General features: G+C 35.9%; 2 protein-coding genes across 7 annotated transcripts; one reads left to right on the forward strand and one right to left on the reverse strand.

The window, feature by feature from the left end:
* The first annotated feature begins 555 nt into the window (after window positions 1–555).
* Window positions 556–7,363, forward strand: LOC126714767 (uncharacterized). 4 transcript variants are annotated; one of them, XM_050415063.1, is made up of 15 exons: window positions 556–791; window positions 1,859–1,899; window positions 2,005–2,116; window positions 2,222–2,377; window positions 4,209–4,313; window positions 5,005–5,088; window positions 5,172–5,287; window positions 5,404–5,505; window positions 5,594–5,707; window positions 6,238–6,294; window positions 6,413–6,479; window positions 6,569–6,622; window positions 6,723–6,797; window positions 6,882–6,917; window positions 7,106–7,363. In XM_050415063.1, the coding sequence occupies exons 2-15, from the start codon at window positions 1,880–1,882 to the stop codon at window positions 7,217–7,219; spliced, it is 1,212 nt and encodes a 403-aa protein (XP_050271020.1). In that variant the 5' UTR covers window positions 556–791; window positions 1,859–1,879; the 3' UTR covers window positions 7,220–7,363. The 4 variants fall into 4 exon arrangements, with proteins under 4 accessions (XP_050271020.1, XP_050271018.1, XP_050271019.1 ...); XM_050415061.1 differs by having other exon boundaries at window positions 557–791; window positions 1,725–1,899; XM_050415062.1 differs by having other exon boundaries at window positions 557–791; window positions 1,768–1,899.
* Window positions 7,364–8,343: 980 nt separating this feature from the next.
* On the reverse strand, window positions 8,344–16,233 carry LOC126714768 (uncharacterized). Of its 3 annotated transcripts, none has more exons than XM_050415066.1 (9): window positions 15,193–16,232; window positions 14,515–14,570; window positions 14,344–14,426; window positions 14,134–14,212; window positions 13,292–13,402; window positions 12,148–12,257; window positions 11,032–11,115; window positions 10,601–10,638; window positions 8,344–8,825 (listed from the first exon to the last, which is right to left on the reverse strand). In XM_050415066.1, the coding sequence occupies exons 1-9, from the start codon at window positions 16,169–16,171 to the stop codon at window positions 8,755–8,757; spliced, it is 1,611 nt and encodes a 536-aa protein (XP_050271023.1). In that variant the 5' UTR covers window positions 16,172–16,232; the 3' UTR covers window positions 8,344–8,754. The 3 variants fall into 3 exon arrangements, with proteins under 3 accessions (XP_050271023.1, XP_050271024.1, XP_050271022.1); XM_050415065.1 differs by lacking the exon at window positions 8,344–8,825 and adding an exon at window positions 9,042–10,077 and having other exon boundaries at window positions 15,193–16,233; XM_050415067.1 differs by lacking the exon at window positions 10,601–10,638 and having other exon boundaries at window positions 15,193–16,233.
* Window positions 16,234–16,469: the final 236 nt, after the last annotated feature.

A 16,469-nucleotide genomic window follows, 5' to 3' on the forward strand; every position in this document is an offset into this window, starting at 1 on the left:
TAGAAAATATTTTTAAACATGTTTTTATAAATATAAGAGAAAATAATTACTTTTTTTAATGATTTTTTTATAGAGTAATGCTAGAGATATAATTTTTTTTTGCAAAAAAAAATTATAAACTGCTGATGTGGTGAGTGATTATTGGTAAATGAAAAAATGAAGTTAATGATGGGCCTAGATAAAAACCAATAAAAAGTTGGCAAATCAACAATTTATAAAAATGTTGTAAAATAATTTGTGACTGTAATATTACACTTTTTTATATTTCTCATTAAAGTTATGTCAAAATTTTTTTAAAGTAATTTATTAATATTAGTTATGTTAACGGGTATTTTTCGAGCAATTATTAATAAACTATTTCAAAAAAAAGTCTACGAGCAATTATTAATTATTAATAAACTATTAAAAAAAAAAAGTCTAATATCACATTTATGAGTTTCAAAATATTATTACTTTCTTTCCTTTTTCATAAACACTACCTTAAATTAGTTCACTTTAAAAACATGCCCATTTAAGTTTCATTAACTTTTTCTTATACAATTGCCTTTTTTTGCTAGTGTTAATAAATACTATTTATTACTAGCATTTACTTCTTTATATCGTTTCCAAATTTTTTAGAGCTCATTTCAGTTCTGACTTCTGAGTTCACAAACACAAAAAAAGTTTACTTTTTTTGAGGACCCTTTGGAGAGTCACTCCAGAAAATTTTCGATCGGTAGTGTATTGTTATTCATTCTAAAGGACTTTGTTCTTCTGGGGCAGAGAGTTTAATCCTCTTCATTGGTTTCCACGTAAGTTGATTTTGTTTTGTCACATAGTAATCTTCGTTTCCTTTTTATGGTTGTTTGTTTCAGACTGCTTCTTATATAGAAGATAATTTTTTCAACGATGTTTTATTTTATTTTATTTTATTTTATTTTTTGTGTGTGTGTTTGGAGTAGTTAATATAACAAGAACAAGCAGGTACTACTTTCTTAGCTGAATACGGTTTTTTCAGTTGAAACTTTAAAAGGGTTTGTGGAAATTTGAATTGAAGTTGTCAAAGAGTGTGTGTGTGTGTGTGAATATTTTAGAAAGTGTTAACATTGGCTGGTTTGTTTAGGTTGTTGGGGTTGCTTTAACCTTTGCAGTTTCTGGTTTTGGATGATTGAATGAATCATCTTCTTTAAGCACAATGACCCACTGGAGATTTCTTGTGGGTCCCATTTTGGAAAAGGGGGTCCTACTATTTCTTCTACGCTGTAGGGTCTGCAATTCTGAATTTCATTTGGTTCCTATGTACACACCTACTGATTTGTGTTCTTTCAAAATTTTTTTTTTTTTTCATTAATTACACACCCTTTGAGTCGAGGAGGTATCTCTTGCAGCAGATATAAGCAATGGGTGTCTCAAAGTTGATGGGGGCCCACATACTATGAGACACGCTGCATATGCAGGAGACAATTCTTCCTTGAACCATGGCCACGCCGTCCACCACCTTAGTCTTTTAAGCAAAGGAGGTGTCATTTGAGTTAGAGTTTCTTGGCGGCTGATTTTTGGTCATGCTCCACCAGTTGGGTTTAGAACAATTTATTAGAGCTTTTGTGCTGTTTTAATGCTTTATATACATTGCTTGAGCATGAGGTTGCTAATTTTAGGTTTGGTGGTCTTATTGTAGTGTTGTTATATGGTTGTGGAGTTTGATCAATGCAGTACGTTTTATGCAATGTTTTTAATTCTGACAGGATTGATTGTTTTAAAATGAGGGGTTCTGTTTTACTTTTGAAGCTCTGAGAAGTGAGAATACTAAGTTTACGTGTGCTTGGAAAAGCGATTGCTTGCTGGGTTTCAGCTTGTGCTTGTACTTTTGTGATTGTAGAGTTGGAGGATTTTGACTGATATGGGAACTCCCTTTCGCAGGTATGGAACCACCGACTAGTATTCTTGTGTTGAGGAAAAATGTTATATTCTTTTTTTGCCTCTCATGATTCTAAGTTCATAACATGGACATCTTTTGGGATGCAGTGGAATTCTGAGAAAACCGAATGAGACAATGAGGCTTATTGTAACAACTTTTGTTGGAGTTGTATTTGGCTTCTTTTTGGGAGTGTCATTTCCAACACTCACATTAACCAAGGTGCAAAAGTTTTTTTGTTTATATGGTTGTGTTTCTCCTCCATTCCATTCCAATGATTTCAACTAGGAGTAATGGAACTTATTTTTTTGCACATCAATTTGGTAGATGAATCTTCCAACCAGTCTTTTTCCTTCAATCGATCTCACGTATATTGAGGACAAGTACGCAGGCCTTTCAAGCCAAGCATTGTTGAATGCTTTGTCTTCTCTGAAGGGTAATAGAGACGCATCCACTTATTTTTACAGATATAATGATACAGAGGTAGGCTCTCTCAAATTATTTGCTTTGTGCAGTATAATATGGTTTTTCCTTCCTTCCAAAAATCTCTTGTCCTGAAATTGTGATGCTCTGGAATTATTTTATGTCAACTCAATTCTTCTATGCCTTCTTCAAATGTTCTCTAAATATTGCCTCATTTGGAGTTAACAGCCTGTAACAATTCCTAGATTGTCCATCTTGTGATAATAGTGAGTGGAAATTATTTGCCCTATTGACGAAGAGAATTAATATGTACCTTGTAGGATACATTGGAAGCCAATCCCTTTCAACTTGTAATAAGAACTGTCAGTTTTTATTATTAATAGAATATAAACTGTTCATTACATACAAACTTGGTAGTTGTGTTAAAAAATAGGATCAAATAAGTCTTATTCATATGGGTAGATGAACCCTTATTTTGATTCTGAGAGGAGACCTAGACACAACCATTATTTTGATTGTGAGGGGAGTGGGTTGCATAGAAACAAGGAGCTCATTAGGGCACTCATTGATTTAAAATCCTGGTTTTCGGTACACCTTTTGTGTAATATAATGGTGAATCTTTATCATTTATGGGTGTCTGTGTTTGTTTTGTTCTTAATATTGCAAAATTTAGGTTTAATTTGGTGATGAATGATTGGATGTAGAAAAGTAACCCATTATACTTGAGCTTCCTACAAACTTCGTCTAGTACTATGTAACCATGCCTCCTTGAAATTTTGACATTGTATGTGATACCTTGGATTATATGGATTAGATTGAGTAAGCATGTGTATTGTGAGCATGTGTTGAGTCCCTAATTGAGTGGTTACTAGATTGACCTAGGCCATATAAGTGGGCCATATAAGGATTACAAAGAATTCTAACTATAACTTAACTAGTCCTTTTAAATAGCGCATATGTGACTAGCGTTTTCCTCGGATCATGACAAATGGCATCATAGCCAACCTGGTAATGGATGTGGCTTGAGGGAACTATAGCACAATGCAGGACCTAACGAGGACGTCAAGAATTTGAGTGGAGGTTTTTTGCTACCGTGGTTATGTATATTGAATTAGATAAGTGTGTGTTGTGTGTGTGTGTGTTTAGTCCCACATCTAGTGTTTACTTGGTTGAGTTAGGCTATATATGTGGGATTATGAGGAGCCATAATTGTAACTTTACTAGTCTTTTTGGGGTATAGCACATGTGTCATTAGTGCTTTCCTCTAGTCAAGAAAACTGGTTTCGAAGCCAACCTAGTAACGACATGTGGCTTGGGGGCACTAGAACATAATGTGGGCCCTGATGAAGATGTCAAGGATTTAAGAGGTGAGATTGTGATAACTTGGATTATATGGATTGGATTGGATAAGTGTGTGTTGTTTGGGCATATGTTGAGTACCACATTGGGTGATTACTTGTTTGAACTGGACCATATAAGCTATTGCAAGGAACTCTAGTTATAACTTGATTAGCCCTTTTGGAGTATAGTTTAGTTGTGATCAAGTTACTAACTCTTTTCTCAAGTCATGACAAATAGTATTAGAGCCAACCTGGTAATGCCATGTGGCTCGAGGACAAATAGTCACTGTACTTGTGTCTTTGTTAGTTGTTACTTAAATCTAGTACAGTTTAACTCCTTCTTTTAGGGGTTGGGGTGGGGGGGTGGGGGTGGTTGGGCAGGGCATTGTATTGACCTGATTAATATCTGTTTCAGTCTAATAATGTGAGGAACCTGTAAGACCTGCTATTTTTAGTATCTAATTTTGTAATTATCCTGGAACAGCACCAGCATGTGCCCTTGCTGATGTTATGTGCTAGCACCAGCTACTAACCCTTTTATTCCAATGCAGATTTGGGTTCCGACAAATCCTAGAGGGGCTGAAAGACTACCCCCTAATATCATTGCAGCCGAGTCAGATTTTTTTCTCCGTCGGTTATGGGGTCAACCTAGTGAGGTATGCATCTTCAACCATGACTTTAATATGAAAGACACATTTGGCCTGTAAATTCACTATTAGAAAGTCCGTGATGTTGCTTCATGTGTGGTCCTTGCTATTTTGATTTAAAAGTAGCGAAGTACCCCAAGAGAAAGTCATTAAGAGCTGCAGTTTGGTAGGGAGGAGCCTGTGTTTATTTGTAGAGAACAAGCAAGAATAATGAAGATTAGGAGGGTTAAATTAGACTGATAGTTGACATGTGAGCAATGACTATTAAGAAATGAGCCCACTAAACAAAGAATCTGTGAATGGCATATTATGAATTAAAGACGATTGAATAACCCCCAATTATGTTTGGTTGTTTGCATTAAACTGAAGACGGAGGGCTCAGAATGTTCTTTAAAAACCAGAAACAGAGAACAAAAATGAACAATATACAAAATCATTTAAAAGTGATTTGAGCAGAACAAAGAAAAGAAATTCACTATTGCATATAAAGCTAAACTCATTCTTAGATACATCATCACAACAATGATGTCAATGTGAACAACCAAACTTTTAGTTTGTTTCATTAACCTTCAATTAGATTAGTAATGAATATTTTCCCTTTACCCAACAACGAAGAAGATATCTCCATTTTCCCAAATGATTAACTTTCTTTAGATTTGTCTATCTAATTTGAATCTGTTGATGGAGGTGGTACTCACAGGATTTAACCATCAAGCCAAAGTATCTTGTGACCTTCACTGTTGGTTATGATCAGATGAAAAATATTGATGCAGCAGTTAAAAAGGCCAGTTTGATTTTTTGCTCTCTCAATTTATTTCCACAATTCCCCTTCTCTCTCATTCCCTCACTCGGTAGCTATGTTTACAGTTCTCAGAAAACTTCACCATTGTCTTGTTTCACTATGATGATCGGACAAGTGAATGGGATGAATTTGAATGGTCAAGGCGAGCTATCCATGTGAGTGCTCGGAAGCAAACTAAATGGTTAGCAATTAACACCTCTTTTGTTAATTTTAAGTTATTGTAATAGCTAGTAGCAAAATTTTGCCAAGGCATATGTAGTCATGTTTTCATGTAAACTCCCTGCAAATTGGTCCAAGGTGGTACGCCAAACGTTTTCTGCATCCTGACATTGTTGCTCCCTACGACTACATCTTTATTTGGGATGAGGATCTTGGTGTAGAGCATTTTGATGCAGAAGAGTGAGTGTTGAATCATATCCTGATTTAGATGGAAAAACTGTTGTGATGAAATAGGATTCTTAAAAGTTTCACATTTTATCTAATGCAGATATATAAAACTGGTGAGGAAGCATGGTTTGGAGATTTCACAGCCTGGTTTAGAACCGAATAATGGATTAACGTGGCAGATGACAAAGAGAAGAGGTGATAGTGAAGTGCACAAGTAAGAGTGACAGAACTCCTTAAATCTGTCTTCATTTGCTGCTAAAAAATGTGTGCACTTAATTAGGATTAGAATATATTCCACGGGACAAAGTTTGGCTACAATCTAGCTACAACTCCCACTAAAAAAATTAACAAAGCTACATATTTTAAAAATCTAACCGTTGGATTTCGTGTTCTTTATATTGTTAATACGCATGTCAAATTTTGTGTCAATTGGATGTTATTTACTATTCGATCCATAATCTTATTTTTTATGCATAATTTTAGATTACAAAAACTTGAAATTTAAATATTTAATTGATGACATAGTTATTGATCTTTGATCTTTTGGAAATTTTACAAGCATGAAGGATATAAGAAGAAAATGTAATCTATTGGTGGATTTGTCAAAATTCACATCTAATAAAAATATACTGAGTGAGAGTTGTAGCCATTGGCTACAAACTAATTTGTACCCAAACCTTTTCCTATTCCACGGATGGTTTCCCCTTTAGATTGACCATATTATATCTTTTTTCCCTCCAACAGGGTCACAGAGGAGAGACCTGGTTGGTGTAACAATCCACATGTGCCACCATGTGCAGCGTATGTAAACTTAACTGACCCTGGTCAATTTTAAATGGATTTGTGCTTTACTTCCTCCATCATTTCAAGAACCCTTAGAATAGGTGGTAATAAATTTATTTGTATTCTAAACATGCAGGTTTGTTGAGATCATGGCCCCTGTATTTTCTCGGGATTCATGGCGTTGTGTTTGGCATATGATTCAGGTATGGATTATCATTTTTATCTTTTCTAGCTTCCACTCCTTAATTTATCCCTTGCTAGCTTGTTTAAAATTTTTGTCCCACCATTGCAGAATGATCTCGTTCACGGATGGGGCCTTGATTTTGCTCTTAGAAAATGTGTAGAGGTTAGTTGCCCCTTCTCATTTTCTGCCTCAGGCATTTAGTTGCTCTTATTTATGATGACAATTGGGTTCTTGTCGCTTTCATATCCTTGCTTGGAAACAGCCTGCTCATGAGAAGATAGGAGTTGTAGATTCTCAATGGATTGTTCATCAAAGTGTTCCTTCACTTGGGAGCCAGGTAAATTCAAAGCTTTTTAACTACCAGTCATTTAAGTCATCTTCTGTGAAAGAAATTATAGTCACTCAATTCTTCTTTCAACAGGGACAAGCAGAGCTTGGGAGGGCACCTTGGGAAGGGGTATGTAAAGTTTAATGAAATCTCTGTCCATTTATTTAAATACTCCGTGTGCGTGCACGCCCTTGTACTTGTTTAGACTAGTTTGTTTATGGAGAAGAAATACAAATTTGTGGCATTTGTGTTGGATTTTATGGTTCACTTTTTAACACAAGAAGAGCACTGAAAGTTTTGAGTTCTTAATGTGTCAGGTAAGGGAGAGGTGTGGAAAAGAATGGATAATGTTCCAAGATCGAATAGTTAATGCAGAAAAAGCATATTTTGAGGCAATGGGAAATGATCCCCCGAATTCAACAGCTCATTAGGGGAGACAATTTTGGAATCAGGAACCCCTGTAAATTTACCCGTTCATTGAACTCAACAGACAAAGAAATTACTTACATCCAGTGTATTTTTATCCATTATATTGTTATCTTTTTGGACACCATCTAAACTTTACCCTTCTTTTACGTGCTGGCTGATTTCTAGATAGAGAAAAACTGATTTTGCTGCCCTGAATCTTGATCCCTGTGTCTCAAACCGCTTCTTTGAGAGCACTCCCATAGGCTTATGCCCAAAAAAAAAGTAATTTGCATCACCCAAAGCCATTATTATTTTATTTTACCTAACCACTCTTAAAACATATTCTATATCTTCTTTATTTTACAATACACCACATTAAAAATTCAAATAAAGAGGATGTTAGAGCTGCAAACTATTTTACAAGTTGTTGATATAGAGAATAGTTATTAGTAAGTAAAAAAATTGATATCAAGTAAGGCCAAATAAAAACTAGTAAAAATTAAACATAACAACAATTTGTAAGAATGTTTTAAAATAATTTGTAACTGTAACATTATTTAAAAAGTTTTTTTCAGCCGACCAAAACAAACCCAGCGTCAGCCACGGCCAATGAACCCACATCCCACAACTAGATCGATCAACAACACAATATCTACAGTAACATTTTTTTAAAAATGTTACTGTAGCATCCTCTATTGTTTTCTATAGCGATGCATAAGCCAATGTAGTCTACAGGGTAATGCAAACCTAATGGAATGCTCCGAGCACAAGTTGGGAGATGCCTTTTATGGGGTAAATTATATATATAACTCAGCCAAAAAAAAAAAAAATTGTATATATCAAAATTCAATTAAATCAATTTTACCAAACTAATAGAAATGAAAATGATGCCATGTACATTTTGAGAGCACATAGATATATGTGTGCTACATCAAATATATCTCTTCACGTTAAGAGCCTTCTAACTTAATCGATACTTCATGATGTTTCCAACTAAGATATCCACAGTTCAAACTTTCTACACCTAACTGTCAAATTATTAGATATATGTTTATATACATATACACACACAAACGCACATATATCCCCTCACATTTCACTAGTGAAAAAGGGGAAATTTAGCACTACCAAATGGGCTTTAAAAAAATAAAATAAAAAGGACAAGTCATTTCGTTAGCTTGTGAAAATATTGAAAACAAGAAAGAACTGTGATACAAACAATATAAATTCTGGCCATAAAGGAGTCTAGGACAATGAGTCAGGTATGAGGAAGTTCTGTAAATCAGAACACAAACACATGGACAGTGGGGCTGAGTCACACCTGCTTTTGCACTGTGCGCGTTGATGCAGACCATGGATGTCGTAAATGTCTTGAAAATGCTACAACGGATTTCACTTTGTATCACATTTTCAAAGAAGCAAAAGTATTAACACAGAAAATCTCTTATGCTACTGTGCACTCAAAAAATGGTTCTATCCTATGCTATCCTATCCTGTGGACCTGTTCATTCTAGTCGCCCCAAAAGTTTTGGGAGGGAGCAACAGACTGGATTGGCAATTAGAAATAATTTTTGGTAATTGCATCTTCGAGCTCCTTGAAATCCCATGCATTATCTGCTGAATATTCCCCTGCATAGGAGGAAACTGTGATCAAACTGCTAATGCCTTTTGCCCTATAATTAAAATTGTGAAATTTTCAATTGAACATGCCCTTGGAAATCTTGAACTTTTTCTACTTTCAAGGAAACGAAGTTTATCATGTGCAAATTCCATCTATTTATTTCATTGCTAAGAAATCACAAGAATAGAGATGACACTTGATATTGAACAAATTGGTTTGAAATCGCTTTTGCAGTTGAAGTTCTCTTTCTTTTCTTTTCTCTTCTTTTTTGTTTTTGTTTTTTTGCCCTTCCTGCTAGAAAAGATAATTACATAATACCAAAAGAGTGGTTGCAATAATATGCTACAAGAGCCCTAGTAAGAGTTGAAGGGAATTGATGTGCAGATAGCCACCACTAAACCTAGTCTGACCTGCCCATTGCCAGGATAGAGAACAACTTGAGCTACTATTTGAGCAACAAACAATCAGCTACATATTCAACATTCTAGTGTCTACTACCAGTCAACAAGATAAAATGGTAAATTCTCAACCAAGTAATCGTATTGGATAGACCAGCACGGAAGATTTGACTAATCAAACAAGAGTTTTTGGAAGAGCATATTGGGTTCAAAACTAGATGAAAGACACAAGATATTTCAATGGAGAGTTGCAGCAGGGGGCTACCATTGAGGAAAAGATGCGCAGGGATTATCCATATAGAAGACAGTATGTTTCCATCATGTCAAGCAGAGGAAGAAGATGTTCTTTTCTTGAGGATGACATGGATGGTGACCAACTAGAGTTTTAGATAGAAACTATTTAAGCAAACTCAGCCAAACAGTTTGTGTGGGTACCCAGTTGTGCCACACCCTCAGCATTTGGAGTCTAGAATTCCAAAAGACCAGTTTGTCCTCTTTGCAACAGTTGCTTTGGAAACCATGTAAAGAATAAGAAACAAGGTTTCCATGGGAAAAGGAAACATACCATTTCAACGACTTCCAAACTGCACCAATGAGCATCAACCAGGACATCCTCTCCTTATAAGCTCTAGGTGTAGGGTGAGGTCATGGGTTCAAGACCCATGCATGTGTGTGTAACTTATCAATAGAGAAAAAAAAATAAAGCTCCATGCCACAACTGCTTTCACAAACTTCTAAGGAGAAACTATGGACAGAATGATGAATCCAAAGTTGTAGGCACTCGAGAGATGGTGCCCTCCTTTGGAGAAGCAAATCAAGCTAAAGGATTCAGCAATGAGGCAGATCTGCTGTTTAGTAGTCACTGCAAGGATACACAATGAGCAAAGGGTAATGGCTTGGATTAAATGCATTATGACATGTTTGGCAGGGTGGTTGAAGCTCAAGCGCTGAAATGGGCTGTTGAGCTTGCAAGTCAAGGCTGGATGAATGTAATGGTGGAAGAAGATGCAGCTTTAATTGTAAACACTCTCGCCACACCAAGAAACATGGAGATTCAGGATGTGCACATCATCTATTGTGGGGAAATATACAAATTTCAATCTTTATTTTCTTCTTCTACTTTTCATGGTGTAAGAAGATGTGCAATTGAAGTTCTCTGTTTGACATGGCATTATGTAGCTTTACAAATTAAAGAAGTAATCCCAAACTCCTCGAATGGTAACGTGCATTACTAAGAATAATTATTATAAGAATCAACAGGTTCAAAGATATATGTTTTGGGTAGTATTAGATTCAGTATCATTCAAAATAAAATATTGGGCTCATAAAATTCTTCAGTATGTTGTAAATGTATTGAACAAATCATGTGTTTGATCGGCACTTACCAATTGAATCCCTTCGAAGAGCAGTTAAATGAGCACAACTGCAAGTGAGGAAGTAAGAGAAACTTCAAACTCAAAAGATTCTTTAGCCAAAATAATCATTTAGGAGATTCAAATTCCCACAATCTTTCTTTCATCTTTAGGATTTCTTAATGCAAACTCTAAGTGCTATCTGTTTAAGAGGAATTTTACAGAATTGAAAAGCTGAAGATAGTCCAACCATTTTTAGAAAGAAAACTATTGATAGGATAGACTGATGAGGGGATATCAATAACTGTGGGGAAACATTTCAAAATGGGGATTTTTTTTTTTGATTGGTAGGTTACACATGCAGCCCTCCCCCTCCACCTAGCACTTATAAAGAAAGGAGACACCAGTTGAGCTAGAGCTCGAGAATTTCAAAATGTGGTATTGAGCTTAATAAAAGTAATTACCTGCCAAGAGCCTTCCCAAAATCTGCACATAATGAACGTATGTATGTACCTTTCGAGCATGTCACACGGAAAATCAGATTTTGTCTGTAAACACCAAACATGAAACGAAACAATGCTCAAATATGGCCCAACACAAAATGAAACAATGCTCAAATATGACCCAACACAAAATTATACCATGCTCAAATATGGCAAACTCATGATAAAATAATGCATGAACCGCATATCTCATTGTGATGATTTCAAAAACACCCTTCAAATGTATGTGAAGTTTTTCTTCCACCACCACCTTTTTTCTTAAAGCATGATCTACAGAAACATATCTTATTTAATCACCCCCATATATGGAAGGAATGTGTCTGAAAGTTCTTGAACATAAAGGTAGAATAAATTTCTGGATGTAACTGACTCAAGACCTTTGAAGAGTGATCAGAAAGAAGTAAATCATGGCCCAGAGTTATCGTGCTGTCTATTGTTTACTCATATGTATATAAGAAAATGAAGCCTTCAAACTTCTACATTGGCTAAATAGCATCCTACCTCTGCAGCCTTGACCCCTTGAATGTGACAAAATAAAATTTAAATATGGCATAACCATAACTTGTGCACTTTAAGTCGAGGAGATTTTTTAGAATAAATTTCTGGATGTAACTGACTCAAGACCTTTGAAGAGTGATCAGAAAGAAGTAAATCATGGCCCAGAGTTATCGTGCTGTCTATTGTTTACTCATATGTATATAAGAAAATGAAGCCTTCAAACTTCTACATTGGCTAAATAGCATCCTACCTCTGCAGCCTTGACCCCTTGAATGTGACAAAATAAAATTTAAATATGGCATAACCATAACTTGTGCACTTTAAGTCGAGGAGATTTTTCACATAGAAAAAATTTAGTGCACATAAGGCACAGAACATGGCAAAGTTCACTCTGATACAGTATATTAGGAACTGGAGTCATCCATGAGCACAAAACATATCAACAAGTCCAGGAAAAAAAAAAGGAAGTAAATTCCAGGTATATAGTATGCCATCAAATATATGTATGATTTTACAACGTCAACTATAACGGGCTTCATAGGCCAGAGTTTGTCTACATCCAAACAAAACCTAGGGTACCTGTCATCTAAGCTACGCTCGATATCAAATTGGAAGATTGAAATCCTTCTAGGTGAAAGCTCAATACTTTCTCCTCTTCTTGCTTTTTCATACATCCTTTCTCCTCCGACCTATCAAAGAAATTGAAACTTTTATGTAGTTTACAATGAATTTGATAGTCTATTTGCATAAAATATGTATTTGACATTTTTCTCCAAGACATTAATGAATTCACATTGGTCCAGATTTTTTATAAAAAAATTTTAGCTTACATTCTTATAATTTTTAATTGCATATAATACACAAATTATGAAATCAAACTTGAGAGTAAAATTTCGACAAGTTAAGATGAAATGAGCATGCATGATACTACAACACTGCAAAGTTTCTGTTGCATTTTTATGGAATTTCTATTTAACACATTCATATTAGATCTCCCCTGAATAGGACAGTCAATTGGGTTGAGTAGTGAGTTTGCCTGGAGCCTGAATGTTTTTTTGGGCTGAAGACCAACTTTTTCCTTTAATTCCCACAAAGTAATCCTACATTAATTTTATTGATATTTCTATTAATTTTACATAAATTATACATTTTTTGCTTCAAGAAGAGCTGCGGGTCTAGTGGTCAAGTAGATGTTATACATCAAAGTCTTAACCTCAAGTTTTGTTTTATTTTCAGAAACCTTTGCATTCTGTATGGGACAATTGATTTTGTGCGAGCCCAAAACTTGGCCATAAGTCTTCCAGTCATGGAATGAGATCAGGAGAGTTGTGTTTCAGCTGAGCCTGCGGAATCCTCATTCCAACTCAGCCCTGCCCAATTGACGGTCCTCTCAAAATAGGTGGACTGAAACCCAGTGACAGTCAGGGATTGAGCTCTGGAGGAAAAACAAAGAAGAGGGTGGAAACTCTTTACTCTTTAGCCTATTCTATACATTTCCTGTTCCATGAGAAGCAATTATGAAACAAAACAGGATTATTTAATGCATGCATATAGAGGATACCGCCAGTTGTTCAGCCCCATATATACTTATTAGCTTCCTGGCAAAGTGTTTCAGAAGATAGATGTATTTCCAAAGTCTTCAGAGAAAAGAATATAAGAAAAAGAAAGCCAAAAGGATCGGTCCACACATAGATTCATAACTAATTTTGACAGAAATACTTACTTTGATGGCAGAGAACATTGGGGGAACTTGCCAAATTTCCCCACAAAAGGATGCAGCAGTTTTCTTCAAGTCCTCATCTTTGATTTGCTCCCAAGGCTCTCGTTGAATAACCTACACAAGAGGTGACCCATGAGTAATATTTGCACCATGTGTAGCCATGGATTAAATCCTAGCAAGAGATAGAACATTATTAGTAGTTCTAGTGTTCTGTAGAAACTATGAAGGTCATCCTGCAAGACAATTGTAAACAGTCTAACCACATTTGAGATGAAATTATGCACATGGATATAAATAAACTTGTCTGCAAGCACTAGATTATAGTATTGGACTATAGGCTATCCATGACTTCCCTTTCTCTCAATCCAAGTATGCATACATATAACCTGTTGCCAACATCATAAGTCACAACTCACAACAGTACCCCTGTTGCAAATAATTTGTATGATTATTATTATTATTATTATTATTATTATTTGATAAGTAAGAAAGATGTATATTCAAAAAACTGCTATATGCAGAAAAGGCATATAGCAAAACAAAGGGTGCAAATTCAGTGCAAGCTCTTTCATCTTCAGTGCATTTTCTGCGTTCTTTTTTCTAATGTTGATAGTGTTATATGCTTACGAAGCATTGCTTTTTATACTCAATTTTTATTTTGACAATACAATAGTTGGGGGTGGGGGGATTTGCTATTTTTACTCGATTATACCTCACATTCATTCTATATGGCTGGTACAATAGGTAGTTAGTCATTCAACAAGACAATCCTCTAAATAACCTATATCATGGTGCATATAAGTTCAAAATAAGGAACAATAGTTATCCAGAAGAGATAAACACACCGGTGAATCAGCATCCCAAGTTGAAGTGGCCTCCCCTAAACGGAAAACTCCACTGTAACCCTTAACCATACCTTGATATCTTCAGTATAAAAACATTAAGAGCCTTCAGAGAGAGATCATTGGCATAAATTTGATAAGGGGAAAAAAAATTCTAGATTCATGGGGCAGATAGTAAATCACTATTCAAAGTGGATAAGATTCAAAACTTACCCTTCTACCAACTTAGTGGCTTTACCAACACATACAATTAATAAACCAGTTGCCATTGGGTCAAGGGTTCCAGCATGCCCTACCTGCAACCCCAAATATATAAATAAATGGTTGGAAGAGCTGTTACATGAGAAAGTATGCCTACATGCAGATGCAATAGCAAAAAGGCACCTTTTTAACTTTGACCAGGCGTCGCAGTTTTCCACAAACTGTAAATGAAGTCCACCCTGTCTTGCAATATGATATTGTTATATTTTGATTGATGGAAAATGACCTAAAATTGTCATGATTCTACTTGTAACCTCAAAGAAAATGGTGACACATAAAGAAATTTGAGAATTTGGATAAATTGTCCTGTTAATCCTAAATCAAGAAAACAAAGGATAGAGCATAATCCTTTGCTGCAACCTAAATTATAGGCAAGTAGTTTCCCTAGTATCCCATTAAACATCCATTTTCTTTTCTCCTAGCATTCACAGCATGTCCAGCCAAAACTAATGAATTTCATTCTCAATAATAAGTTTGACTCATATATCTGATATCTCACACATTTTGTAGTTGTAGGCCAATTATTCTCACTCCCATTGAGTTTCCCCAAAGTTTCTTTCTTCAATAACAATAAGGATTCTCACTCCCCACTATTAATTAGTATCGCTCTAAATCACTGCCTAAGTACCAGAATTTATCACTCTTAACTTTGAATATACTAGAGTATAAAACTTCCGACATTTTTTGTCAATCAATTCACTTAGGCATAATTCAAAATGTTCAAACAAGAACTAATGACCAATACCCCTGAAATGAAAGTTGCAATCACATTCGGTGCCAAAATGAACCAATGGAACTCACCTTTGGGTTTGTTCACCAACACCACTGTCCCACAAGGACCATCCCATCTTGGTGGAAGCTCGGTACTCCTTGTCAAAAGATATGGCTCCTCATTCTTAACTTCACCATCCTTATTGGGACCTTTCTTCAAACACTTAAAGAACTCCTCCACCTTCTTCTCCACAACATCCTTATTCGCATCCTTTTTCGCCAATTCTATCCTACCCTTTTCTCCTCCTCCCTCTTCCTCGTCGAAGAAAACCAATCCTTTACCATCCACACCCTCCTCTTTCTTCTTCTTCTTTCCCCTCTTCACATTACTCTCATTGGATTCACCTGGTTGAAGAAACGCCTTGTCAAGGCATTGATCTGGAAAATACTTCTTCTCCAACTGATACACCATCTTATAATGCTTCTCCTTTTCCCAAGGATAAGCAAAAGTATCATAAAAATACAACTCCTCCTCTCTCTTGTGCAAGGTATTAAACTCCACAACCTCAGGCTTCAACTCCACAAACCTCTCCTCAGAGCTCCTACCATCCTCATCTGAATCCGACCCATACATTCTTTTCCTCCTCTTATTGTAATACTTCCTCATAGACTTGTTCATTTCCAAGTTTCCCGAACTGGGTCTGTTTGTTTCACACTCTGACAATAGCTTCTGATCCACCCAGTCCTCAATGCCCGTTTCTGAAGTGGGGTTTTTTGGTGAGTCCGATTGGGGCGAGTCTTCTGAGCTGTTGGGGTTGTTATTGACTCGGGTGAGTCGGCGAGGAGGGTGAGGCTGAGTTGGGCGGTTGATGATCATGTCGTATTGAAGAGGGTATGGAGTGGAAGAGGTGGAGAAAGAGAGGGAAGAGTATGGAAACATGGTTTTGTTGAAAGGTTTGGGGTTTGGGAGTGGCAGTGAGAGAGAGTGTGTGTGTATTCGTGTGGCCATGAGTCTTTGACGGGAGAGGAGAAGGAGGGATACGTGGGTTAGAGACAGTGATTTCGCCATTGTTGGCGATGAAGAAAGAAAAAGAAGGATTCGCAGCTGGTTGTTTTCTCATATTTGAAGTCACTGGGTTTTACCGTTTTTTACAAACACACAAACTTTACACAACTTTTGCCAAAATTCTCAAAACACCCCCCAAACCAAAAAAAAAGAAATTGCCATAATTCCATCATTTAATAACTCATTGGGGGTTGTGGTAAAAATTGTAAGTTTTTGCGATCTTAATTGTAATTTAAATAACAGTTTTTAAGTATCTAAACAATATTATACATATTTTCATCTACACGTAGATTTTTTAATA

The sequence above is a fragment of the Quercus robur genome, chromosome 2 (assembly GCF_932294415.1).
Source record: "Quercus robur chromosome 2, dhQueRobu3.1, whole genome shotgun sequence".
Lineage (NCBI taxonomy): Eukaryota > Viridiplantae > Streptophyta > Magnoliopsida > Fagales > Fagaceae > Quercus > Quercus robur.

Coding starts and splice junctions, on each gene's coding strand:
- LOC126714767 (XM_050415063.1), top strand. CDS start 1,880: ATGGGAACTCCCTTTCGCAG. Junction 5,089..5,171: donor TTGATGCAGCAGTTAAAAAG/GCCAGTTTGATT, acceptor CTATGTTTACAG/TTCTCAGAAAACTTCACCAT. Junction 6,623..6,722: donor CTCTTAGAAAATGTGTAGAG/GTTAGTTGCCCC, acceptor GCTTGGAAACAG/CCTGCTCATGAGAAGATAGG.
- LOC126714768 (XM_050415065.1), bottom strand. CDS start 16,171: ATGGCGAAATCACTGTCTCTAACCCACGTATCCCTCCTTCTCCTCTCC. Junction 12,258..13,291: donor CAATGTTCTCTGCCATCAAA/GTAAGTATTTCT, acceptor TTTCTTTGATAG/GTCGGAGGAGAAAGGATGTA. Junction 10,639..11,031: donor TTTGGGAAGGCTCTTGGCAG/GTAATTACTTTT, acceptor CCTCACTTGCAG/TTGTGCTCATTTAACTGCTC.